The sequence below is a fragment of the Pseudorca crassidens genome, chromosome 11, assembly GCF_039906515.1.
Source record: "Pseudorca crassidens isolate mPseCra1 chromosome 11, mPseCra1.hap1, whole genome shotgun sequence".
Classification (NCBI taxonomy): Eukaryota; Metazoa; Chordata; class Mammalia; order Artiodactyla; family Delphinidae; genus Pseudorca; species Pseudorca crassidens.
This window is the reverse complement of record NC_090306.1, coordinates 37,972,297-38,000,031: the sequence shown is the minus strand read 5'-3', so window position 1 is coordinate 38,000,031 and position 27,735 is coordinate 37,972,297. Positions and strand designations below refer to the sequence as shown.

The 27,735-nt window shown below is 34.8% G+C and overlaps 1 protein-coding gene across 6 annotated transcripts in view; it reads left to right on the top strand.

The window, feature by feature from the left end:
* ADAMTS20 (ADAM metallopeptidase with thrombospondin type 1 motif 20) overlaps positions 1-27,735 on the top strand; it is a 195,783-nt gene that overhangs the window by 104,331 nt on the left and 63,717 nt on the right. For all 6 annotated transcript variants that reach the window (XR_010932368.1, XM_067696234.1, XM_067696235.1 and 3 more), the window contains 13 exons: positions 124-219; positions 2,990-3,156; positions 3,312-3,441; positions 8,411-8,537; positions 9,992-10,202; positions 10,337-10,501; positions 11,003-11,167; positions 12,148-12,267; positions 13,240-13,347; positions 14,394-14,558; positions 14,654-14,944; positions 15,782-15,943; positions 17,251-17,427. Coding sequence is in view for 5 of the 6 variants with exons in the window: in XM_067696234.1 (XP_067552335.1) it covers positions 124-219; positions 2,990-3,156; positions 3,312-3,441; positions 8,411-8,537; positions 9,992-10,202; positions 10,337-10,501; positions 11,003-11,167; positions 12,148-12,267; positions 13,240-13,347; positions 14,394-14,558; positions 14,654-14,944; positions 15,782-15,943; positions 17,251-17,427 (2,084 nt within the window). In the remaining variant the exon portion in view is untranslated. The remainder of the gene's footprint in view (positions 1-123; positions 220-2,989; positions 3,157-3,311; positions 3,442-8,410; positions 8,538-9,991; positions 10,203-10,336; positions 10,502-11,002; positions 11,168-12,147; positions 12,268-13,239; positions 13,348-14,393; positions 14,559-14,653; positions 14,945-15,781; positions 15,944-17,250; positions 17,428-27,735) is intronic.

Below are 27,735 nucleotides of genomic sequence, written 5' to 3'. Positions count from 1 at the left end.
TCATCTTTCAAAGATAAGATGAAATTAAGTCTGCTATGCTATTCAGGTTTTTCTTTCAGCGGTACTAGCCTCCTGGCCATTCTGCTTTTTGTGAAAGTTAACATGTGTAAACTTCTATTGCAGGTTATAATGTCGTTGTAAAGATTCCCCCAGGAGCAACAAACATTGATATTCTTCAGCACAGCTATTCTGGAAAACCAGAAGATGACAATTACCTGGGTAAACATTTTTAGTTAAACAGCAGCCAGTATGTGGTTCGTGTGCAATTTCACAGAGGTCTGTGGGTGCTGTAAATTCTTGGAAGGCAAGAAGAGCCCCTTGAACAAACGTGCAATTTCAGTTCACACTGAGCTTAAGTCATCTGACTCCCTATGCGTGATTTCTTTTTGAGCTACACACCATATCCTATCTTAAAAATCCTTAACTAAATTCTGGAAAGTAAATTAAACTTTTTCTCCCATGAGGGTGTTTTAGAAAACCAGAGGTTATATTCAGTTAAAGTTGTGTGTGTATTTAGAATAAAATCCTCTATCCTTCTATCTTTATCTAAAGTTAATTATAGACCTCTTTGGGGTTAAATGTTTTAAAGAATTTTCTTAAATGTCTTTACCATGTAGCAAAAGTCTTTAAATACAACTTTTACAAAGCTCTTATGTTACAGAAAGGCAGAAAGAACTATGGTTTCATATTTTTAGATGTTAATGAGTATAGTTATAGTATATTGTCCTTTAGCTAATTCTAGAGTATAAATTTCAGTTGTTGTTTATTTTTGGAAATTAGCTTTTAGGCTTAAAGAATTTCACTTAGGCCCAGAGATGGAAAGAATGCTTTACAAACCTTTTCTTTGTGTCTGATAAATACCTTAATATTGACTAACTCGTAATTCACCAAACTGGTGATGCAAAGCTGATAATGAGAAAGTACCTGCTTCACATTAATGAAATGTGAAATATTGGCCCAAGTAATCAACTCTTCTAACTTGAAATCTGAATATATAATGAACAGCTTATCTCAAGAATTATATTTGGCATTATAGAGTCAATTGTAAAGAGAACGACTGCTGAATAGATGTAGGTTTTCCTTTTGGGATGATGAAAAAGTTTTAGAACTAAGTAGAGGTGGTGGTTATACAACATTGTGAATGTACTAAGTGCTATCAAATTCTTCAGTTTAAAATGGTTAATTCTATGTTACGTCAATTTCACCTCTATAAAAAATGCAAAAATTTCCCAAAGAAAATCAAATGTAAATGTTTTAACGTTTTACATTTAGTTGCAATTCTTTTTCTTTTGCATATACATAGATATATGCTACCATATTGTAGATAATTTAATATGTCTCTCTTAGGATCCAAATATAGATATTTGGGTTCTGCCCAAGTTTAAAAATTGGAAATGTTCACCAATAAAGTATCACTATACTTTGTAAAAGAACTACTAATGGAAATATCAAAATCTAAATTGGAATGAGCAAAATAAACATGTGAAGACATTAGAAAGGACTTGTAAAATATTTATATTTATGAAATTTGCTTTGATAACTAAAAATAATGAAATGTATACAATTTTTCTCAGTAAAGTTTTATTCCCTTAGTTTTAATGTAACTGGTAGTCCCTTAAATAGGCCTATCCACTTCTGATAATGTCCAGATTTTCATTTTATAGGATAAATGTGGGACTTTATTTGTTCTTCACTGAATTCAGTGTAATGTATAAAGACAATCACCGTAGTCCATACAGACACAGGAACACCAAATGCCTTTGGCAGTAATCCCTTCATGGTTGCTTTGAGGTGTGTAGTATTTAGTAAGTTTAATCATAGGTAATTTGTATGCTTTGGGTGGGGTTCCCTGGAAGACCAAACAAATGTTTTCCAAAACAGTTATTCCACTGAGAAGTAAAGCAGCAAAAATATATTTTATTAATATGGAGTTTTTATTAGTGCAAAATTTAAAATATCATATATCCTCTTGAAAGTTAAAAAAAAAAGCACAGTGCTTTTTTACAGTTTATACACTTTTACAAACACTTTCCAAATTTGATTCCGATTAAAAGCCTGTGAGGTAAGAATTTTTATTATTCCTGTTATGGAATTAGGAAGCAAGTAGTTTATCCAAGATCACATAGTAATTAATTGGAACAACTTGAATTTAAACCAGTTGTTCTAATACCAAATTCTGTGGTCTTTTTACTACCACATCACTGTGGACACCATGTACTTTTTGCGTTTAAAAAGTAACAACAACAAAAAATAAATAAAAAATAAAAAGTAACAAATCGTGAATACATATTGTTACATACTCTATTATATACATATGTAAATATTAGTATATAGATAGACATACGGATACATATTTGATAGGCTGATATTAATACCTGTCATTGGGGAAAAAGAGAGAATAAGAAGGGGTAAGAACAGAGAGGGAGGTCAGAGGATTCTGAAAAGCAGCAGTCACTCACGTATGCGTGAGCAGTGATGAACGCCTTGCCATGAAGAAGATCCAGATGTTTACAGAGAGAGGAGTGGAGAGGCATGGCCTTTTAGAACGTTGACGCTAGAGTGTTGAAGCTTTGTACATTTTTTCCAAGATAAGCATTAACGGAATGCCGCAGCGGTCTGGCTGCCCTTTCTTTCCTCACCATGGATGACCAGGATTGATTTAGCTGATCTGTCTGCAGGCCCGTGCATGACTTCTTTCTGTTTTCCCACTTCTTGTGTGTCTCTCCCAGAGCTGCACACCTTGTGGAACATGACCTTCTCGGAAGGAAAAATTATGGGGTGAATTTATTTTCATGTCTTTGGCTGATGTGCTGAAGTTTCCCTGCATATGGCTTAGATACCACTTTACAGTAAAATAAAGTTTATTTCCTCCATATTAACTTATGTTTATATTCTCTAATTTCAAAAAAAGGATGTGGATTGTAAAAGTTAAAAATGCTTCTGTACCATTGACTGGTTTTGCTATTTCATGAGTACTCTCCTTTTACAGCATTATCAGACACTCAAGGGAATTTTCTTTTGAATGGGAATTTTGTTGTAAGTATGTCCAAAAAAGAAATCAACGTACAAGGAGCTATTTTTGAATACAGTGGTTCAAACAACTCGATTGAAAGAATTAATAGTACTGATCGTCTGGAAGAAGAACTTCTTTTGCAGGTAAATTCTCAGTAGTTGTTAATAAGATAGTTTTAATCATGTTAGTAAAGTATGATGCTTAAGTGCTTTGCATTTATTATTAAACATAAAAATTATATCTTTTAAGAGTATATCTTTTATGAATTAATGGCATGCTCCTTTGTATTTTTATTGAGGTTTTATGTGTGGGTAATCTCTACAACCCTGATGTACGTTATTCCTTCAATATCCCCATGGAAGAGAAGAGTGATCTGTTCACGTGGGACCCATATGGACCATGGCAAGACTGTACAAAAATGTGTCAAGGTACACTGGTATTAAATGAAAGAGACAAAAGTTCAGCTCTGCATGCTGGTATAATCTGGGGTGCTCTTGAGTCTGACTGCCTGTGGAATCCACGCATGTACACCACACAGACATACAGAGGTTTTCTGTCTTTTTTCTCTTCCTGCTTTTCTCCCCACTTATTCTTTGATTCTTATACTTAACAGCCTCCCTTATCTCTACCCTTTTCAACGTTCTCCATCACTGCTTCCCTATCACGTCCTCGTTCTCTTTCTCGCCGTCACAGAAGGGTTCTCTAACTGGGACTCTGTTTCCCGGTGAAATACCCACCCTCTTGTCCTTTCCCCTCAACATGCTTTCCCAGCCACCCATCTCCCTCTTTTAGTGTTGGGGTGTGAACATTCTCTCATTCTTTTATTTCCCTTCTCTGACCACAAGGAAATGTGCTTGTACTGATGGATGGGTAACTGAAAGGAATATAGAGGGAGATGGAAAAACAGCGAAATTTGTAGTAGAGAAAGCAAATGAAGAGACTGGTGTCTTTGGGCAGTCTGTAATTACGAATACCTAGTTGTGTGATGCTACATTTGTGCAAATCAGTAAATGTTTATTGAGAGGCTACTTTGTTTTGGATTATTAGGACCCTGATTTGCATTAAAGCTTTAAAGTCATATGGATGAAACAGAGGCATGCGTAGGTCATCTTAGTTTTAAATGGTAAATGCAATGCTACAGGTATGCACAGAGAAGACCCCAGGAAAGATGGAGGGGGCAGTTTGAGGAGGTGAAACGGGAAGATATAGGGAAGTTTGTATAGAATGGAAAGGTAGTTCCGATGGGGACTAGAGACAAGTTTTGGCAATTAGGGGAGCAGTGAGTCAGAAGAGAGTCAGATCAGAACAGTATGGAAAAGAGCTGAGAGAAGGTAGGTGGCCAGAGGTGATCACAGATGATGGAAACATGCGGGACATTTTAACAAACTGACCTCAAGGTGCCAAAGAAATTGTGGTATCCCGTTCAGAAAAAGGCACAGACTTCGTCCTGTGGTGTCGGGACAGGGGTGCCCGGATGATAGTGTGGAAACAGGCATTCCTGTTTAAGCAGTGTCTCCGGGGAGGGAGACTGAAGTAAATGATGCCAGGCTGACTGGGACAACGCTGTAAGTAGGAACAAAGCTTTAGGAACACAGGAGATGGAGGAATTCATTTTGACGAAAGACCCTGGTTATGCTTTATAGAAGAGAATTTCGGTTTGGGGAGCTGGCACAAGCATTCCAGCATAACTGGGTAAGCCGGTCTCTGTCAGTGGATTTGGGGAGCTAGAAGAAATCTAAGTAACAGTTGAGTGAAAGAACATTCTAAAATGTGGGGAACACACCAAATAAAAAATAACAAGATCCAAATGAAAGGTGGGATGAGGCATTTTGAGATAGTTTGGAAGTCTGAACCAGGAGAGCTCTCTTGTGTGCAGGAGGAAAGGAGCTATTAAATCAATTGCCACAATGTATACTATGATTATAGTTCCTTTGATGTGTGTGTGTAACTTTTGGGTTTCTTTAAAGTGAAGTTTCTTCAGTCTTGTTTACTTGTTTCCTGTGTACTGAAAATGGTCAGTCCCCCAACTTTTTGTGAGTGCTATAAATTTTGTCTTGATATCTTGAAGTCCATTATTCAATGTATCAGTTTCAATTTTCCTTTATTTTTCCTGATCTGTTGCTCCTGTGGCCCTCTTCTCTCCTGCTCTAACTTGGCCGTGTTGCTTTTCAGGCCTGTTACACGGCTGTCATCATGCACTTTCCCTTTTTTATGTATTTGATTCCCTGTGTTCTAAATCCTATGAATTCCTCTTTTTATTTCCTCCATTGCGGGGAACATATCTGTCAGTACTTTCCTGAGAAAGAGAGGCAGGTTTTTGGAATTTTTTTTCTCTCTGAAAATAGCATTATTCTATTCGCGCGTTGGATTGATGGCTTGGCTCATATAAAATTCTAAACTAGACTATTTTCCTTTAGAATGTTGAAAATCTTGTTTTCTGGCTCATTTTCTGATTTCCCGTGCTTGGATATGACACTTCCTGATGTGGAAGTTTTGTTTCTCCCCACCTTAATTCTGGTGGTGTGGAATAGCAAGACAATGTGCGTCGTTTTGGCTTTTTTATTTGTCTCTTTTCCTAGGTAATTAGGATGCATTCCAATCGGAAAACATAGATTCTTACTTGAGAAGTTTTGTGCATGATTTCTTTGATAATTTCTTCACGTTAAATTTTCTCTTCTGTCTTTGTAAAATTTGTATTGTCTCTTATCTCCTAATTTCCTCTCCAAATGTACCTTGGTTTCTTAATGTTTCTTCTCAACAGCTTGCTTTTGTTTCATGGATGCAATACCCATGTCCTTGAGAGTATTAATCTTAGTCTTTTAAGTTTCTTCTGCCCCCTGACATATCTATTTCATCTTAGTTCTGTTTTGCTTCTGCTTCTTTTGGCCCCTTTTGTGTGAGTGACTTTCCTAAAGTGTCTGCTGATCCTTTGCTGTTTGTTCATATTTAAGACTAAAGTACTAACTGAAAGTCCTGTGTGGGTTAGATAGTTAGATAGTCCTGTGTGGGATACTCTATAACCCTCATTATAGAGTAATTGGATCTCTAAGTAGCCCTTTCTTGTGTCACTGGGGGAGAAGCCCCAAATGTCGTTGTCATTTGACCTTTTTTCTTGGGCTGAAGAGTTTTCCAAGAGAGGAGTTCTCCCATCTTCTGATGGTCAGTTAGGGGATGGGAGAAACCATAAAAACTGGCTTGAAGCCAGAGGGAAATGGAGGGAGAGCCCAGTGGGCCTGGATCTCATCATTCAGTATGGGACTTTTACTGAATACCCCTATTTTTAGTACAACTTCCCTTTTTAGTACAACTCCCTAACTTCCCTCAGCTGCTGTGTCTGTGTCCTCAAGTTCACCTTCTCTAGAGCTTTGCTGTCCAATATGGTAGCCACTAGCCACATGTGGCTAGCCCATTGAAATGTGGTGTAAGTGTGAAATGCACAATGAATTCTATAGACTTAGTATGAAAAAAGAATGTAAAATACATCATCAATAATGTTTACATTGCTATCAGGTGGAAATGATCCTATTTGGATATTATCTTGGATACTTCTATCTTTTTACTTCTTAATGTCACTACAAGACAATGTAAACTTACATATGGTTCACGTCATGTTTTTATTGGGCAGTGCTGCTCTCGACAAGAAGGTAGGAATCTGACCAATCTTCATAAATAGTGTTCAGTCACTTCTCCATTTTTTCAGGCCTACCCCTCACACATTCACCTCTTTAGAGGAAACTGGTGTTTTTGACTCCTGGACTTTGCTTGGATTCTGTGGCATGAATGGTTTGTTTCTTACTTTCTTCCTCCACGACCTTAGATTTCAGCTTCCTTGGCTCTATTACAATAGTTATTTCCATCTTCTTTTCATATTCAGAATTTCCTTTTCTTGCCTACTGTGTTTCCTTCTTTATACTTTTTGCTTTTTGTTCCTTGAGGTTTTTGCCTTTTCAAAATTCTTTATAGTTACCTCAGATGGTATTTAGGAAGGAGCAGAGATAAACATGCATGTTCATGTTTAACTAACTGAAAGTATACAGTTGAACTTGGATAAAACAGAAATTTGATCATGGCACTGATGGCTTAAACTTATTCCTGTCTCCTCATTGCAGAAAGTGCAAAGTTCAGTCTACTCTGGCCCCTGTGGCTTCTCTTAGTTTGCTTTTGCTGTGGTTATGCCCCATACAAACAACCGCCAAATCTCAATGACTTAGAACAATAAAGGTTTATTTCTCGCTCATACTATGTGTTGGCTGCTAATTGGCTCTGACTCTTCTCCAGCTTGGTATCTGCATCCGTGTCATTTTTCAAAAAAAGTAATAGACTTTATTGTTTTAAAGAAGTTTTAGGTTTAGGGCTTCCCTGGTGGCGCAGTGGTTGAGAGTCCGCCTGCTGATGCAGGGGACACGGGTTCGTGCCCCGGTCCAGGAAGATCCCACATGCCGCGGAGCGGCTGGGCCCGTGAGCCATGGCCACTGAGCCTGCGCGTCCGGAGCCTGTGCTCCGCAACGGGAGAGGCCACAACAGTGAAGTGAGAGGCCCACGTACCGCAAAAAAAAAAAAAAAAAAAAAGAAGTTTTAGGTTTATAGAAAAGTTAACAGAAAGTACAGAAAATTTGCATATTCCCCCTTCGTCCATACCCTCCCTCCCCAGTTCCCCTATTGTTATCATCTTGCGTTTGTGTTGCACATTTATTACAATTGATCCATTATTATTAACTAAAGTCCGTCTGTGCTGCCTTTTTCATTCATGATTCCAGGCTGAAAGATCAGCCCCATCTGGGAAAGGCTGTTTTAGAGACGGAGGGAAAAGGGAAAGAGTTGGCAGAAGCATACCGTGGCTTTTAGAGCTTCTGCTTGGAACTGGAATAGGTCACATCCCCTTACAGGTGGTTGTCATAAGCCTGATGTCAATGGGCAGCGAAGTCTGCTCCTCCTATAGGAAGTTATAGTAACACTGTAGCAAGTGGAGACTGTAATTTTGTTACAGGGAAAAGGGAAGCAAATAATGGGGAACAGGGGTGTAGTGTATCATGTATTGTGTATCCTGTATCATGTATCGTCAGCACTGACCCTGGCCATTCAGTTCTCTATTAGCAACACTTCAATACAGCTATAATAAATTTCTTTCTACTCCACACCTGTCCCACCTTCCCTTATGTCTCTCTACTAAGCAAACTCCTCAGTGTTTCAGGATTCAGCTTGCTTGTTGCAGAAAGTCATTCCTGACTAGATCAATATGCTAGCCTATTTGTATGCTATGCTGGAATTTTTTTTTTTTTTTTTTTTTTTGCTTTCTTAGCTTAATCCTTCAGGCTATTAGCAGAAGTAAATGATTATGCAACATCTCCTTATGTGAATTTTCCTTTAATTTTAAATTTTCATTTGGCTTTGGCCAAGGTCTTCATAGAAGAAAAATTATCTGTGTACGTAAGAGTGATCATATGGTAGTGTCTGATCAAAGATGTGACCACTTACCACTTCCATTGTTGGTGACTGAAAGGTGCAATACAGACTGTGAACTAAGGTAAGTAAAAGAGAAATAATGTATAATGTAACCAGGTTAAAATCAGTAACTGAGGTAAGATGTAAACATCTAGTGTAGTGCCTCTCACAGGGTGGACGTGTAATTAATGTCTATCCTTTGCCCCTTCGGTTAAAAAACTTTAGACTCACTAACTTATTGTGAAACTCGGCAGTTGGTTTGAGTTTTTTATTCATAGTATTTGCTGAATTCCAGTATAGAGGCCTCAATATTTTGTGTAAGAAATCGAATCAAATTCGTCTGTAAAATAAATACAGGAAAACTCTAATCTGAAAACCTATGGTTTAAAGATCTGAAACAATACATTTTGTAGCACTATCCTATAATTCTCATTGAACTCATGAATGAATAAACTTTTAAAGTTTGAGGATTAATCAATAAATTGATTTCTATATCTTATCAGTATTTTGTCCGTTAAACGTTAGGAACATGATCCTAGATCATGGCAGAAAGTTTGTTTTTCTAAAATTTTTGTTATTTGATTATCTGTGATGGGTCTTAGAGTGAAGCTAAGAGCAATAACCCCCATGTAGCAGGTGACAGTCAACTTTCAGGGATGGCCAGAACCTCTTTGACTCAGCAAGGATGAGAATTTTTATATATTTATAGTGGTATTTGAAGGCCTATAGTGAAAGGCTAATGACAGAACAGCCTGTACAAGGCGCATCCTCTACATTGCAGTAGAGTGAAGCACAGTGAAACCCTTGAGGTGCAGGTGGGATGGAAAGGAACTCCATGAATTCTCTTATCTGCTGTACTAGTGCACTCATATTGTCTGAGAGATTGCTAGACTGTAATTGAGATAATGTGGCTCAAACTGGCAGACTTTACTTGTGGAAAAAAGTGTTTTCCCTGGAAACATGTCTAAAAATAGATTACTTGAGTTAATGAGAAAATGTGATATGCCTTACAAAAACCAAGTTTACCAACTTGTAAAGGCTTTATCTTTATTGATGTAGTCATATTCCCAGATATTCCCTGATCCTCCATCAAATAAAGGTTGCATAGGGAGGCACTCCCTGATGATGAGTCAAATATATTCAGTTCTAGTCTTAAATCTTCTACTACGTAACTGAGCAATCTTGATCTCAACTAGTTGTTTTCAAAGGTCTAGCGGGAGGCATGGGGTTCCTAGGACCTCCAAAGCTGCCTCCAAGTGCCTGTATAGCTGGTTCTGACAAGTCAGGTGTTCATACCATTTGAATGTACAGCACCTCTGGTCTTCATTTTCTCATCTATAGAATGAAAGTTTGGGCTCTGATGTCTAAGAAGTTTTCATCCCTAAATCAATGATACATCAGATATTTTTAGGTAGCTTGTCCATTAATTGCAACAAAATTTTAAAGATGAGTGATATGCATGAGTTTCTCTGAATCCTTTTTTTAAATTGTGTTCGTTGGCACACCTCCTAAGTGTAATAGCATCATTTTTTGAAGGTGGTACATCATTGGCAAAAGTGAATGTTCATCCCTTTGTGGTCAAGGATATAAGTCATTGGACGTCCACTGTATGAAGTATTCCATTCATAAAGGACATACTGTTCCAGTAGATGACCACTACTGTGGTGACCAGCTTAAACCTCCGACCCGAGAACCCTGCCATGGTGACTGTGTCTTAACAAGGTGGCATTATTCAGAATGGTCCCAGGTACAAAGAAAAAGATTGCTTAAGAAAAGTTGCTCCTTTTTTTTTTTACCTCTAATTAAATATTTGTCACTCTAGAATTTTGTTAAAATTTTAATTTTGTGTCCATTTGTCACCACTTTTCTTTTTTTAATCAGTGTTCCAGGAGTTGTGGAGGAGGGGAGAGGTCTCGAGAATCTTACTGTATAAATAACTTTGGCCACCGTCTTGCTGACAGAGAATGCCAGGAACTTCCCCGAGTGACAACTGAGAATTGCAATGAATTTTCCTGTCCCAGTTGGGCCACTAGTGAGTGGAGTGAGGTAACATTAAACCCATGAGGCTTAGAACTGTTATAACATTGTGTAGGAGAGCTTTACAATCGAAGGCTATATAATTCAAAAAATTTTCAATTTATTTTATCATGTGGTAAATAACTTTATCAAGGTAGTAAAACATTTAAAAATGGTTCATTCTTTAAGTGTTTACAATATCTGGCCAACAATGACATACTGATGTTTAATCTATAACCACTTTCATAGTGCCCACAGTAGGCTGAGATATACACTTGTTCTAAGGTTAGTTTTGTACCTTTGTTTCTGGAACAAATGGATGGATGTTGCACTGGGATTTGGGCAGCAGAAATTTGGGATGGCTGATTTTACCCCGTGTATATCTCTGATTTTTCTGAGGAGTGAAGGGAAAATGTCCTTAGGAATGGTCTTTCAGCTGTATTTGAATATGCAAATTGATCATTCATTATATATTTTGTAGGTATATGTGCTGACTAATACTGAAAATAATGGTCAGTTGTATTCTTACAGTGTCTTGTTACATGTGGAAAAGGAACAAGGCAGCGGCAGGTGTGGTGTCAACTGAATGAAGATCACTTGAGTGATGGCTTCTGTGATCCAAGCACCAAACCTGAGTCTCTGAGACCATGTGAGCTTCATGCATGTGCTTCCTGGCAAATAGGACCATGGGGTTCTGTGAGTATATGATAAGGGTTTTCTACTCTAATCCATCATTACAGAATAACACAGAAGTTGTGGTGTATTCACTCTTTAGTGGCTGCATCTAAATTTGGGTGTTTTTTTGGAAAAAGATTCCTGAAATGTAAATCCCTACCTGCACAATTTTGTCAGTACTGCTAATGTTGCTGTGGTAAATATTCTAGCTTTGCTTTTTAATTCAGTTTTGTTAAGCAAAATGCTACAAATTTTATGTTTTCACGAGGAACCATATTCAGTATCCTGTAATAAACCATAACGGAAAATAATATGAAAAAGAATATATATATAAATAACTGAATCACTTTGCTATACACCAGAAACTAAAATAATGTTGTAAATCAACTATACTTCAATAAAAATTTTTTTATGCTTTCATCAGCTTTATTTAAACTATAGACATTTTCATGTTCGGTGTCTAAATTATTATCTTTACTGTATTTAGAGTAGGCATTGTTGGGAAGTTTTGCCAAACAGGCGGCTAGGAATCTGCTGGATGAGGGTGGGCAGCTTATTAGCCTACACAGGTTGCCACAGTTGCTGGGAAACCTTCTCTCATCTGCCCTTTAACTCTGTCCTATGCTCTTCCTTTATCTCTTTGAAATTTACTTAGCGTATTGAATGACATGCATGCACCAGGTCGATTTTGAAAAGTATTTAGTTTCTCTAAACTGTATTGACTCTGCCTCCAAAATATCAGGCTTCTATTGATATTTTTACATGATAACTTTAAAGATATAATAATTGTCCATTTTAACTTCACTATTTTATTAGTATCTCCATAAATTTGAATAAAGGTGTGTGTTGATTCAATTTGCTCATTTTAAGTCTAGAATCTGGTATAAAAGACTAATAAAAATATCTACTGAAAGTATATTCTTAACTGTCTATTTACAAAGAAAATTAAGTTTGTGTAATTTTTGAACAATGGTGTTTGGTATCTGCTTATATTCTTTCAGTGCACAGCCACCTGTGGACAAGGGTACCAGATGCGTGCTGTGAAATGTGTCGATGAGCTACTTAGTGCAGTGCTAGATGATAGAGTGTGCCATGGAGCTAGTCGCCCAAGTGACAGGCAGGTAAAGGACACCTCTTCGTGGATTATAAACAAAAATGTTTGATACAGGAGGATTATTGATATGTTAAAACTATTTCCATACGTATTTTTTCCACTTAAACTTCTATGCCTTAAAAATGTATGTGGGTGACTTCCCTGGTGGTCCAGTGGCAAAGGCTCCGTGCTCCCAATGCAGGGGGCCTGGGTTCGATCCCTGGTTAGGGAAGTAGATCCCGCATGCTGCAACTAAGACCTGGCGCAGCCAAATAAATAAATAAATAAGTATATTTTACAAAAGTATGTGGGCATCAGAAAGTATATTGTTCTTGGTTTTGCCAGCTTTATTGATGCATTTTTTTTACTCTTTATCTGCCATTGGATCACTCATTTAACTTATATTTCCATCCTTTGAACTGCAGAAGGCTGAACCTCTAAAGCGTGTCGTACTGCCTAAGGGAGCATCCTGTGTTCATTCAGGAGGTTTCAGCTTAGTGGTAATTTTGAAGGACTATTACTCTTTTCTTTTCAACCATCAGGCAGAATGATCCAAACTTTAGCCTTCAGAGTCATACTATCCACTTCTAGCCCTTGATAGTATTTTGTACTTTTTTTTTTTTTTTGCGGTACGCGGGCCTCTCACTGCTGTGACTTTTCCTGTTGCGGAGCACAGGCTCCGGATGCGCAGGCTCAGCGGCCATGGCTCACGGGCCCAGCCGCTCCGCGGCATGTGAGATCTTCCCGGAGCGGGGCGACGGGGGCACGAACCCGCACCCCCTGCATCAGCTTGCGGACTCTCAACCACTGCGCCACCAGGGAAGCCCCATATTTTGTACTTTTGAAAAATATAAACCTTTACATCGCTTCTTTGTAGTTTAGAGTGCAAATGTCCTTTACTTATATATGTGGAGGATGAAATGAAGTATAGGATTTAGTATAAAGCAGAATGTTAATTAATTCATTGATGTTTTGTGAGACCCATTTTTCTTTTGAACAGGACTGTATTGTTACACCTTGCCCAGTTATCCCTAAAATTGGGGCCACTTCATTACCAGCCCTCCCCATGGGGAAGATAGCACAATGGCGATATGGTTCTTGGACCCCAGTAAGTGAATTCCTTTAAGAGGTACAGTGTTTCTACTATGGAGCCTTTCAGACATCCACAAAATAGTTGCTACAGATTTGCCAAATTAATGTATGCATTCATTCTCAGGTATTTTGATGAATATAAGGTTTAGAATTAGATAATTTAATGACTAAATCCTGTCCTGCCTTTCAAGAGCTCTGTGTCTCTGGGAAGAAATTTAAGTTTTCTAGCTCTATTTTCTGATCTACCAAATGGGGATGATAATATTTATTGATTATTTTTTTAACTTTTATTTTATTTTTTTTTACAACAGGTTCTTATTAGTTATCTATTTTATACATATTAGCATATACATTTCAATCCCAATCTCCCACTTCATCCCACCACCACCCCCCCACTTTACCTCCTTGGTGTCCATACGTTTGTTCTCTACATCTGTGTCTCTATTTCTGCCTTGCAAACCAGTTCGGGGGATGATAATATTTATGTCCCAGGTTGTTATGAGAAGCAGATGTGATGCTTTTTATCAGCCTTTATTTAAACTACCACATATTCATGTTGTTTTTCTAAACTGAAGGCTTTAATCTATTCGGAGTATATACTTGCTTTAGTATATATGAAAATATATACTAAATATATGAAAGATATATGAAAATATATGAAAGATATATTTTTAAGTTTCACATATTCTCTGAATATTTTAATTATGAGAGCCTATCTACTCTATTACCTAGGTCTTCAAAAGTTATCTTAAATGATATCTTAAGATTCTCTTACATAAAATATTTTCTGTTCTTTTTTAAATTTTGGCCATCAACTAATCAATATTCCTAGAAGCTGAGTATTTTATTTCATTACCACAAATATCTGATTTGTGAAATTTATTTTCTAAACTCATTGGGATATTCACTGCCCTGTCTTTGACTCAGAAAAGATGCCAGGTGATAGTATTTATAATTTAACTTTTTTCAATAAACTTGAGGTTTAGAAATTTGAACAACAGCCAAGTGTAAGGGATGTGGAAATGTCCTGTATAACTCCTTGGTATTATTCAATTTTTTTAGTGCTCTGTGTCTTGTGGAAGAGGGAATCAAGCCCGCTATGTAAGCTGTCGTGATGCTCACGATGGAATAGCGGATGAATCATATTGTGCCCACTTACCCCGACCAGCTGAAATAGCTGTCTGTTTTAGCCCTTGTGGAGAGTGGCAAACAGGGAATTGGTCACCTGTAAGTATTTTTGTGTGAGAAAAATGAAATGAAAAATTTAAATATAATACTTGCTATTTAAGATAATGTAGTTTATTGGCTGAATTTGTGATCAGTGTTCAGCTTCCTGTGGCCATGGAAAAACAACTCGACAAGTTTTATGCATCAACTATCATCAGCCAATTAATGAGAATTACTGTGACCCTGAAGTCCGCCCTGTGATAGAACAAGAATGTAACCTGGCAGCCTGCCCTCCCACATACAGCCACTTTCCGAGTTCCTCTGAGCAGCCAAGCCATTTACCAGGCAGGAATTTTCCATTAACTCACAAACCAGAAGATAATCAAAATCAGGGGGTCCATCCATCAATCAGAGGAAACCAGTGGAGAACAGGACCATGGGGATCAGTAAGCCCTCTTTATTGAGTTATACTAATTCTGTAATTTTGTTATGTTATATGGCCTTTTAACAGATATGTGTGTAATGACATCGAATGCTTTTAATGCTAAATTTTTCTGAAGATCAGTAGTTTAAATCTTAAAAGGATTAAGCAATTTTTGATGCAGATTACAATTCCCCAGAGTTCTTATTGAATTATACAGTAATGTGATATTATGATTACAGAGGAATGCACTTGAAAACAATCTCAGAGTTTATTATAGTAAAAATAAAAGAAAACTTTTAAGTGTTAAGACTACCAGTGTTTATGAAGAAAAAAGCCCCCAAAACCCAGAAATTACTCTGATAGCAGTGCAGTAAGCTGGAATAAAATCATGATTACTAGAAAAGGTACAACTGTGGTTCATATTTTATATGAGAGTAAAGATACCAAATAAAGAAAAACAATGTGAAAGTTTAGTAACTTAACATTATCTTTTGGTTTTTTTCCTTCCTAGTGAGACCTGAAAACTTTAATTCCTTTTTACTTAACACTTAGGACAAGGGTGAATTTCCTTTTGCAAGCTTTAAAACTTCACCTTTCCATCAACAAATTCTAATGAAACCCCTAGTTAAAACGCAAGTGTTGGTTATGTTGGGTTAAATAAAACACATTATGTATCAAAAAAAAAAAAACCCAAGTGTTTTTTGACAGATATTCTTGATTCAAATATTCCAATGAGGGGGGTTTTAACGTGGAAAGCTTGAATTTGAGTCAAAGTACTGATTTTTTGTGGGGTTTTTTGGATGTAATTTTGTGCCATGGAATCTGCAGTTTGTGTGTTCCTGTGTTCCATCCTTTTCAGTGCTCTAGCAGTTGTGCTGGAGGTATTCAGCATAGAGCTGTGGTTTGCCAGGATGAAAATGGACAAAGTGCCAGTTACTGCAATGCAGCCTCCAAACCCCCAGAATCAAAGCACTGTGATTCGGGGCCTTGTCCACGGTGGAGCTACGGAAGCTGGGGAGAAGTAAGTCATACTATCTCCTAAACTTGTGGAGATTATGACATCTCCCAAGACTGAAAGTTAAGCACTTCATATTGTTACTGTTGGGTAATCTTACTTCACTGTCCTACAGAGAAAATATTTTTTTTTTAATTGAGTCAGTAAAAATATGTTCTTTTAATAGACATTGTGTCATGGTATAAATCACTCATTCATGATAGGAAATATATACTCCAGATTTTTAACAGAATCCTTTGTGCTAGCCAATAGGTCTGTGACCTACTAAAACCTCTCTAAAAGTAGTATATTATTGTTTTAATTTCTTAGAAAATTAGACGGATATAAACAATTAGAGTGATATATAGGCATGTTTATATCCTTCTATCCATATCAAATGAAGGCTGAACCATTCATTTGGTGAATCTTTTAAATGGAGAGCTGTCAGTTATTGAGTGCTTTCTTCATGTCCTGGCATTCTTTTAGGCACTGGGATTATGAAGATAGTTTTAAAAATGGTTATAATGAATACTAATTCCACCGATATTATGCATGAGAAAGAAGAAAGACTTACATTGGCTTTGGATGAATAAAACAAACTGCCTAATTTAATTAGTCAGATATTTTTGCTGAATGATTTTAGTACATATTTTCTCTCCATAAGGAGTTTGGAAATCATTGTTTAAAGATACACTCTGACCAGGTGCTAATAAATAGCAAGTACCTCTTTAAAATGTACTTTTACTATTTTCCAAAATGAAAGTAACTTTTTAATTTCTGAGTTAAATCTCATAGTGAAAATTCAAATAAAATGAAAAATTGTGAAAAGATAAGAACTTTTAACATTTGATACATTTCCTGCCAGACTTTTGTTCTGTGTGGGTTCCAGAAATAGGTTCATACTATACATGCCACTTTGCCATCTGCTGTTTTCATGTAATATATATATACTGAACATCTTTCTATGTTTATAAATTTTGATCTCCCTTATTAGCTTTCATGGCTACACAGTCATCTTTTGATAGGATACCATACATTATGTAGTTAATACCTATTACAGTACCAATTCTCAAAATTTTGTCTTTTTTAAAAAAATTATAGAACTAAAACTTTGATTTATTTTTTACCCAGGAAGAAATGTTGAGAATTGTAAGGATTCTTATATTTCTTATATAAGAATATAAATATATTCTTATATATTTCTTATAATTATAAGATTATAAGAAAGGATAACTTTAAATTCTAGCAATACTGATTATGTACTCAACATTGAATAAAGCAGTATAATATTCTTTTTGAAGCCACATAGTTTTGATTTTTCTTCTTATTTTTAGTGTACACAAACATGTGGAGGAGGAATAAAATCACGATTCGTAATATGTCTATTTCCCAATGGCCAAATGTCACGAGAGCAAAACTGTGAAATCTTAAACAAGCCACCTAGTGTGGTACAATGTCATGTGCATGCTTGCCCTGATGATGTATCATGGCATCGGGGACCATGGAAATCGGTACGATAGTATTCTTATTTTTATCCTTCTGTTTTGTTTTGTTTTTCTATGTTCCTTTTACTTTAATTTCCTCTCTTCATAAATTGTGATGCACACATTTTATCTTCTGATTTTTTTTTAAAGTAGACCATTGGCCCTCTTGGCTTGATAGTTTGAAAGAAGAATCATTCAATTTCAAGTACTGTAATATATACATATATATATAATAGTTTTATATGTATTTATTTTTTTATAAGTGAATTTTGAACCGTAGCACTATTCTAATGGCAGTATCTTTCTCCAGTACACCTTTGGCTTGCCCACAAATTAATTAGAAATATTTTACTATTTACATTTGTACATAATGTTAACATTGTGCTTATAACAATGGCGAGTTAAGGCTGTGTCTTGTTTGAGTATATAACTGTTTGTGGCTTTTGTCTGTCAATGTCCAATAACTGATCTAAAAGCAAGTAACATTCTTGTTTTTATCATTGTTAAACTTAGTATTTTGTTTGGAAATGTGAAAATTATTGTATTAAAAAATATAGAGAAATTTACTTACACAAAGTAAATTAATTGTTTACAGTTTGTCACATACATCATGGAAAAGTATGATTTATATAGTAGTTTATAAGAATATTCATTTCTTCCACTGTGTGGAGTTACTATGTTTTGAACTGTTTTAATTTTTTATTTTTTTTGGAGCCATAGACAAAATTCATAAATATTTATGAATGATTAATTTCCTCTAGTATTTTTCAAATACCAGGCTTTGAAGAGTAATTAATATATAAATATATTGAAATTAGCATTTTGGTCACTTTTGATATTTTAAATCATGAACAACTAAGTATACTTCTCTCAGGTGAAAAACTGATTGGAGTCTATAATCTATTTATAATTAAATTTATAAAGTTAAACAGTTCTTTATTTGGAAAATAATTATAACTCTGGTTTTATATCCAACCCTGATGTGTACACTTGTTTTACTTCACCCAAGTCAAAGCTTTATGATGAAATGTAAACCTGTTTCAATTCATGCTATTTGAAGAACAGGTCAAGTTCCAGTTCAGGCTGAAATTCATCTTTAGAGTCAGTGTGACTGATACAAAACAACAGAACATTTTAACTTTATAGGAGGATCTTAAAGTTAAATGGCTGCATTAGAAGTAGAGAGCCATTACTTTTCAGGAACTAACAAAAAACATATTTTGCTATGGAAAGCATTCACATATTTACTTAATAATATGTTCACTGACCATCTGCTATATCCTAGGTACTGTGCTACAGGAATAATAAAGACATATTTCTTACCCCTATGGAGTTTACAGTTTAGTTGGAGAGATGTGAAGTACTGTAGGAACTCACTATAAAGATATTTTTTGTTAGTCATTTTAGATTGGAAATTCACTTTCTCCTTACTATATCTGTTACATTTTCTTTCATTTTATTGGTTTAATTTGCAAGCCTAGTTCTTAATAAGACTTAATCCATAGATTGCCTTCTTGGAATTTTGCCTCAATTAGGAAAGCAGACACGAAGGTTTTATTTTCCCCACTCGTTCATGAATTCATTAATTCACGAAGCATTAGACATTTACTTATGTCTCCTGCTTTGTGCTAGATATTGAAGTTCCTAAAATTAAGTGCTTTTGAATCAGATTTTCTATTTCAGGGGTCAGCAAACTATGAAATCTGACCCATTGCCTATTTTTGTAAATAAGTTTTATTGGAACACAGTCATGCACAACTTTTTATGTATTATCTATGGCTGCTTTTGCACTACAAAGCAGAGTTCATTAGTTGCAATAGAGACTGGCCCTCAAAGCCTGAAATATTTACTGTTTGGTCCTTTCTAGGGAAAGCTTGTTGACTCCTGTTCTATTTAATAACATTATAAAACTTTTTAAATTTAATGTAAAATGTACTTAAAGTTATAGCATATTACAATTGCAAATATTCATTTGGGGTCAGATGTTTTTGATCCTTTAACATTTTAAAATACCTTAATGTTTATCAATCTTCTCTACATATTCACTGTAATATTCACATAATTTTTCCCCAGCTTTATTGAGATATATATGGTCTTATTGTATAAGTTTAAGGTGTACAACATCACACAATGTTTCTTGTATTGGAATAATATCTAATACTACATTCCAATATATTTGTGTCATGTTATTTTTTTGTATGTAAATGATGTCATAAGTGAAAAACCTGAATGTTCATTAAAGACCCTGTGTAGAGGTAACTTTTTTCAACCTCACAAAAAACAAATGACCAAGAAAACAATAACCACAAATTAAAAAATAGTAAGACAAAAATATAAAAGTCTTCAATTATTTAATACATGTCTGTTCCACAAAGGAGTTCATTGACTAATTCAGTCTTTGCACTAGGAAAGAACTATAATTTTTTTGATAAATTGAGGATAAAAATTTAAAAATCACAGTAGATGTATATATCAGAATTTTTATAAACTTTATTTATTAACTTTTTATAGGTATAAAGTAAATATATATCATTAGAGTACCTGGATTTCTTATTATATGAAGAATTTTATTCCTTAAATTAGCCTTTTATATTAAAAGGGTTTAAGTGATCTGAAGTTTTGTTGTTAAAACCAGATATAACCCTTTACCTCTTTCAGTGTTGTTGCATATTAGCCAAATTTCAGAATACCTCTAATTAACATATCAGGTTGATATTCTTTCATGTACAACTTTAATTTCAGATCCTATTTACTAGGTTAGAAAATTAAGAAATGTATGTATATATATACATGTGTGTGTGTGTATATATATATATACACATATATGAGTGACATGAAATCTTAAACACTTTTCATTTTAAAGCAAAATTAAAATACCAAGTGCTAAATCATTAAAATGTAACTAGGAAAAAAGTTGCAAATATACATTTAAATTTTCTCCATGTTGGAAACCTTGTGTTGTAATAATTTATAAGCATGATTAAAGAAAGGAATAAATAAATCTTAACATATGTCTGTTAATTTAATGACTGCATTTTTGTGATTAGTCAATGTGAAATGATTGTATTTTAACCCTTGCTTATTAATGATGTGTTGTGGCTTTGTGCTTTGCATAATTCACATGTATGTTATATTTTTATTCCTTGGATCAATACCTAAAATGTTTTAAGTCACTGAACAGATCCTGTATTATAATGAATGCCTCTTTTCTTTTGATGTATTTTTCTTAAATAACAAATTGTTAATTTTTCTTATTAAACATTTAATTGTTGAATAGTATACGTTTTCATAATTTTACTGAGTATATGTATAAGCTACTGCTATTTTTCAGATAATCCTATTAGAAACTAACATTGGTATTTAAAAATAAGATTTATTGTTGGCTATCAATTTTTAAATACTAGAAATTTTAATATTCTTTTCATATGTTATAAATAATGAATAAAAATTTGTGATGTAAGCAAATTCATTTAGTAAGTTAACAATAGATGTGCTCTTGCCCAGGGCAGTCTTTAAAAGATGAGTAAAAGTTTTATTTTTCCTTTATATTGTAAGGCACACTACATGTAACATAAACTTCTACAAATGCTCTTTAAAGAAATTTATATTAACTTATCTTTATTTCCCCCTAAACCTCATTTAAGTGACTTATTTTCCTAGAATATTCCTACATAAAATGAATATTTTTTTATTCCCTACATAAAATGAATTCATGTTGGGTAAGAAAATGATGTGTATTCTATTGTGTTCTGGGGTTAATAATGATCACACAGAGGTAAAGAGAGTATTTTTCCCATTCAAGATTGTTTTTTCCTCTAAAAATGAGAAAATTATTTTTTTAAAAAGGAAAGCTTGATACTTGAACCCTCTTGATGCTAGTCCTTTTCCCCAAGTGTCTCTTTTTAAAATAATACCCTCCTGTAGCATTGTGTTAAAAAATATATATATATGTGTATATATATAGAGAGAGAGAGAGAGCACTAAATTTCTAATATGATACAACAGAATGTGACAAATAGAGGCGCTTTCAGAAATGAGCATGGGGTAGCCATACACACCTAGTAAATCTGCAGTTTGTCAATTTAACAGTTTTGTGTAACAAAAGAGCACTGAGGGACTGAGCAGAGGGGTCAGGCAGCCTCTTAAACTGTAGCTCCCACTCAAGGTGGAATGTACTCGGGAAGGAACTTGTTACTGGCTCCACTGCTCCTAAGACCAGAATCAGCCAGGGGAACAAGGTAATGTGTGGGGAAATGGTTTCAAGAAACTGTCCATTCTTTGTAAAGTGGAGTGTTCAGTAAAACAATTTATAGTAATCAGTTATTTTCGCAAATTTGGAAAAGACACACGCAAGTATAGCAACAGACTGGAAATCTATTTTATTTCCAATTTATCATAGAAATCTGTTGAAATAATGTTTCCATTTATTATATTGCCATATCATTCTACGGTACATTCGTCAACTCTCCCCCAAATTATGAGCATCCCCTACATGTTCGGCATTGTGTTAGTCACTAGACGTAAATCAGGCACAATCCCTGTGTACAAGGAGTTTGCAGTTTAGTGGTGAAGGTACCAGATAAACAGATGATTAGAAGCAGAATGGGATTCCTATCTTATTTCAGTAACAACTTTGTGATTTATAATATTAAAGACTCATAATATCGGGGGCTCAATAGATTATAATTATCCAAGAATTGGTAATAAGAATTGTATTTGAAAGCATAGTAATTATTCCAGTAGATCCTTCTAGAAAGCCTTAACTAGCAGGAGGTATTCCATTATAACCTGGCTAGAGATGAGTGGCGTCCAAGTCTCTGTGCTAGAAGAATAGGTTAGTTTTTGCCTAATCGCAGCATCTTTTTCTTTTGTCTGTGTGTGTGCATAAATTTCATGAATCACCGAAAGGGAGAATGTAGACTGATTTATAGTTTGCCCTAGATATGATGCTTTGAAAATAATTTTGAAGATACAAATGGACCTTGCAGGTTTGAAATGTGTGACTTAGGAAAAATTTAAGGAGATAATCTAACGATGAGAATGTAAAAAAAGATACTTGTAAGTGTGTTTGGTTGAGTGAAGTTAGAATGTAGAGTTTAAAATAACTCTAAAAAACATGTCAACGTGAAATGGTGATACTGCTATATTTTTCTTTATATGAAGAAAATGGATGATCATGTTTCCATTGTAATTCTATTTTCCCAGGCATAATGCTTCAGAATGTTTAAGAATTTCTGGAAATAGATTTTTAGATGTTTTAGAAGAACAGTCTCAGTATTCTACAATATCTATATGCTGTATGAGATATACAGGCATTGTTAATATTAGTGCATTTATTAGATCCCTAATTTTTTGTTATAATTTTGTGTCAACTTTCGGTAGACTGAGAATCAGATTTTAGTTCCTATATAATTACAACAGAGTCAAACATTAACACTTTAAAGAGTCTATTTGACATTTTCTAGACAATTTCTAATTTTTAATTATATGTACATTTCTCAGTAAAATATTTTGATCACATACCCTTATATATTATTATATATCTGTACATTGCAAGCATAAACTAATATATAAATGTGATTTATAGAACATATAAATTTAAAAGGGTAAGATGAATATTAAATACATTTTTAATTTTATGGATAATAAAGTTTTTCTCTCAGTGAACTATTATTGTACTCATCTCATGTTTAAAAAGTGGTAGAATGTTTCATTAGTTTGAAAACCTTGTTTTGGTACTGTTAGAGCAATTCAAAAGTCTGGTTTATTCCAATATGTGATTTCAGTAGCTTCCATAGCTGAAGAAATTACTTTGCTAAATGCATACCTCCATATAGCAAAGTTTATCACTGGATGTTCCTGTTATAAACTAGTCATTGATTTTAAATCATCGGATCATACCTGTTATTTTAAAAATTTTTATTGAAAATTGATGAATTTCCATTTTCCATTCTGTCATTTGCTTCTTGAAAAGTACTGGAAGGGGTTATATCTTTATATTTTAACAAATACTGTTAAAACAGTGAAACTTTGAAAGATTTGGAAGCAATTTAAACATATTAGAAAATCTTGCTCCAAAGTTTTAAAAATACACTGGAGAATTTTTATCGTTGGCATACTTATGGTAACAAAGTCCCATAACACTAGAAACACTTCCAAACATTTCAAAATGTTCTCTCCTTAGAAGGATTTCCCAAAAGCAGTTCCTTTCTCATCCAATCTTAAATGTTTCCTTTATCTTAAAGGAGAGATTATAAGTCTATTTGTTTAAGTGACAGGTGTAACATTTTAATCCTTATCATAGAAAAAATCAGCAAATTTGGAACAAACCTCTTTTCATAATAGAAAAATTAATAATTCATCTTCATGATCCCATTTGGTAATTTGAACACAATCAGCAAAACTCTGTGGCTTAAAACTGAAAAACCAGCAGGAGCAGTGTGTCATGGCACTCATCTGATTATAGTGTTATGAGTTGATACATGTACTGTAATCTGTTCATCTTCCTAAGTGGGTGTGTGTGAAGTGTGGTGGGTACACTGAAAGTGAGTGGCAAGTGATGATCTCCCTGCCAGGATACCTAATGTATTATATGCATTACATATCAGGCTGACATATAACCCCATATAGTAAAGCTTATTTTCTTACTTTAGATGAAAACAAATGTGAACAGAGACTATTAAAAAATGTTTTTGGTACTCCATTGAATCACCTTGCCTCTGAGATATACTTGAGACTTAACGGTTCAGTAACATCTCTAAAACCTTATACGTTACACAGTAAAGATTGGAATTATGTAATTTGTTTTCATAGACACCATCATCTGCTTCTTGGTTGTACTCCCCTACCCACATGATTGGGTAAACTTAAACTCACCAATGTACCTAAATCTAGTAGGCTATATCTAGGAAGGTACTCTATCATGTCCTATTGTGATATGACCTTTGTACTAAAACCCTGGTATCATATAATATGCATTATATGACATTCATATATTTGTGAAAGTTAAATGATGTATTACAAAGTTTTTGGTAGATCACATAACAAATTCTTCTCTATCAGTTGTAACTGAGCTCTAAGGTGATCCTCTAAGACTGCTCTGAGCTATTTTCAATCTCCCTGAACTTTTGACATTTTGCAGTTGTGACCCAGGGAAACTCAGAGACTTTGGAGGTAACTATGAAGGGAATGGTGGCCACTGAGCTCCCAAAAATTAATCCCCATCAATCCATTCAAGGTTATTAAGAGCCCATCTGTAACAGACACTGGGCTAAGAAAGCTAAAGATGAATAAGAATGACATACTGTGCTCAAAAGATTCACAGTCCAGGGAAAAGTAAATATATACACAAATCACAAGGCAGAAATGGATGTCATGGAAAGTCAGAAAATGTGCATCCAGTTGGAGAAACGTAGGGCTTTATCAAGAAGGCATAAGCCTTGATGGGTAGATAGGATTTGAGTGGGAAAGGAGGAACCAGGTTGGAGATCACGCTGAGCAAAACCAGAGGCCAGAAAAAGTAGTTATTTGACTAGTGTAGGTTGGTTTGTGAGAGACAAGGGGCAAGAATAAAGTTAGAAATATGAATTGAGCCATAGCAAGGAGGACCAATAAGTATCATGCTTAAGAGAATTTAAAAATGGAAAAATTCTTTAAGTTTGTTAAAAAACATTGAATTTTTTGGAGTGGGAACACAGCAGTGTTTTAGGAAGATTCATAGGCAATTCTCATCATAAATTATAAACACATTGAAAATATCAGAGACTGGAGATGAGAAGTCCAAGAGGGGACTCTTCTAAAAGTTTAGAGTGATGATTTAGGGACTGTTCAGTTACTCAGCAAGTATTTATGGATTACAACACTCGAATTGTAATGGAGTAGAATAAGCTGGTAGAGGAGAGATTCATGGGACTATTTTTTGCAAATGGGAGGAAAAGATGTATACGAGAACATCTTGTCAAGTACCGTATTGTCAAGATAATAAAGTTGAGAAAAGTCATGTTGGATAATTTTGAGATAAATTAAGTTTGGGCTTGAAGAGAGTAAAAAGTTTGGGCAATGAGTCAAGAATTTACTATGCTTACAAACTGCAGATTGAGCGGCCCATTTGATGGTGTATAACTTGGCTTTGTATTAGTTTCACGTAAGAGAATATAATCTTGACTTCACCAAGAGAAATGTAAATTTTCATTTACCAAAAGAGTTTGAAGCAATATCATTATTCCTAAGCCTACTGAAACTTTTAATAGTAAGTCTATTCTAGATCTTGTGATTAAGAGTTGTGGTGTTAGAATGCCTACGTTTGAGTTAAAACTGCTATTATTTAACTGAGTGACTTTTGGAAAGTTACTGAACATTTCGAAGATTTTGTTTCATAGAATATAATAATAGTGCCTACCGAAAGAGGACACTTTTTACTATTAAATGGACAATGGGTAAAGTGATTAGCATAGGGCCTGTTACTTAAAGACTCAATGTATTTTGCTTTTTATTATCACTTATCCAATAATAAGTACTAACTCTTTCCTCAAAAAGCTAAAAATCCAAACGCAGTAGATAAGTATAACACATTGAACAATCTGCAACAAGATCTACTGAAGCAAAAATACTCTAGTGTAAGAAAGAAATCAATTCGGACTAGAGTTTGGCTGCTTCTTCAAACTTTTAGGAAATGTGACATTCAGCAGTACTTTCAATCATAAAGGTACAATTCAGTGAATTTTAGTGAACACACCTGAGTAGCCAACACCCAGACCAAGAACAGCACCCCAGAAATTTCCCCACATACCCCTTGCAATCACTATACCCCCCAAAGCTACCCATATTCTGACATCAAATATCACTGATAAGTCTGCCTGTCTTTGGACTTTATATAATGGAACTTAGAGAATTTGTTTGTGAGAGTCACAATATGACATTTGTGTGATTCATTCATGTTGCATGTAATTGTAGTTTCTTATTACATTCTAGTACTGTATGAATAAATTTGTTGTGTGAATAAATTAATGAATTTATATGAATATTCTCCAGTTGGCAAGCAATTGGAGTTGTTTTTAATTTGGGATATACAAATAATGCTGTTATGAACATCTCTCACACATGTTTTTGGTGAACATGTATATGCACATCTGTTGGGTAGGTAGACAGGAGTTGAATCTTGGTTAATGCTTAGGTTCTGGTTTAGTAAATACTGACAGACAGTTTTCTGAAGGATTGTATGGGAATTACAGTTGCTCCACATCCTTCCCAACACTTGATATTATCAGACTTTAAAATTTATAATCTTCATGGATTTCTCTTAAGTTATTCATTCAGTAGATATTTACATAGCAGTTCGTGTGTGTTAACGATGGTTGCATAGTACTTGGTGTGGAGGATAAAAACACGAATGTATCATGAGATAGAAGATATTACATATTACAGCTGGATAAAAAAAGACTAAAGCAACAACAAATTAATACATTTAAAGAGATGACTATCATCATTTTTGAGACAAACGTTTCTTTTAATGTGATATTTATTAATAGCAGGAAATATGATTCTAACCTAGTTCCAAAATATAAATAAAAACAGAATTGAAAATACTGTGGCAAGCAGTCAGACTTCTGGGGAAGAGAACTTTGGTGAAATTATTAAAATTCTCAAAAAAAGGCTTGCCCAAAGTAGAACCATTTTTATTTCTAGCCTGTAATTTTTTCAGGGTATAAATATATTCACAAAAGTATTTCTTCTTATAGTAGACTTTACCCATCATAAACAAATGCAAACATAATAATATTCAATAGGTAGAACCAGAAAGCATTTTGTGTGATTAAAGATTAATCACTCTGGGATATCATTAAAGATAGTGTGAGAATTAAAATGTGCAAATTGTACCGTGTAAATGGTGATGTGTGCTCTGTGAGAATATATTCTTTATAGGAGAGTGAAAGAATAAAAGGAACTTTTTACTGCCACACTAATAAAAAATGACTCCATATTCTACCACCAGAGTTTGCATCCTTCCATCTGAGGGAAGCCTTTTTACTGTTTATTCATGGGCCTTAGGAATATTTCCAGATCTGGAAATAGGGAAGATAATCAGGCCTGGCTCCTCTCACATCAGTGGACATTTCTTCAGCATCCAGGCTCCAAAGAACAGTAGGAGCTCATATGGGCTCCAGTCTCCAAGTCAGCATTTCATTGCTAAAATTGGCAAGATCTTAATTTTAGATGAAACCAGGAGATGTTTCTCATCTCTGCTGATCCACAAGGCACCCCATAGAATCAGTAAAACAACAACAAAAATCTTGGAGAAAGAGATCTAAATTACATGAAGCTTTCTTTTCTATGTAA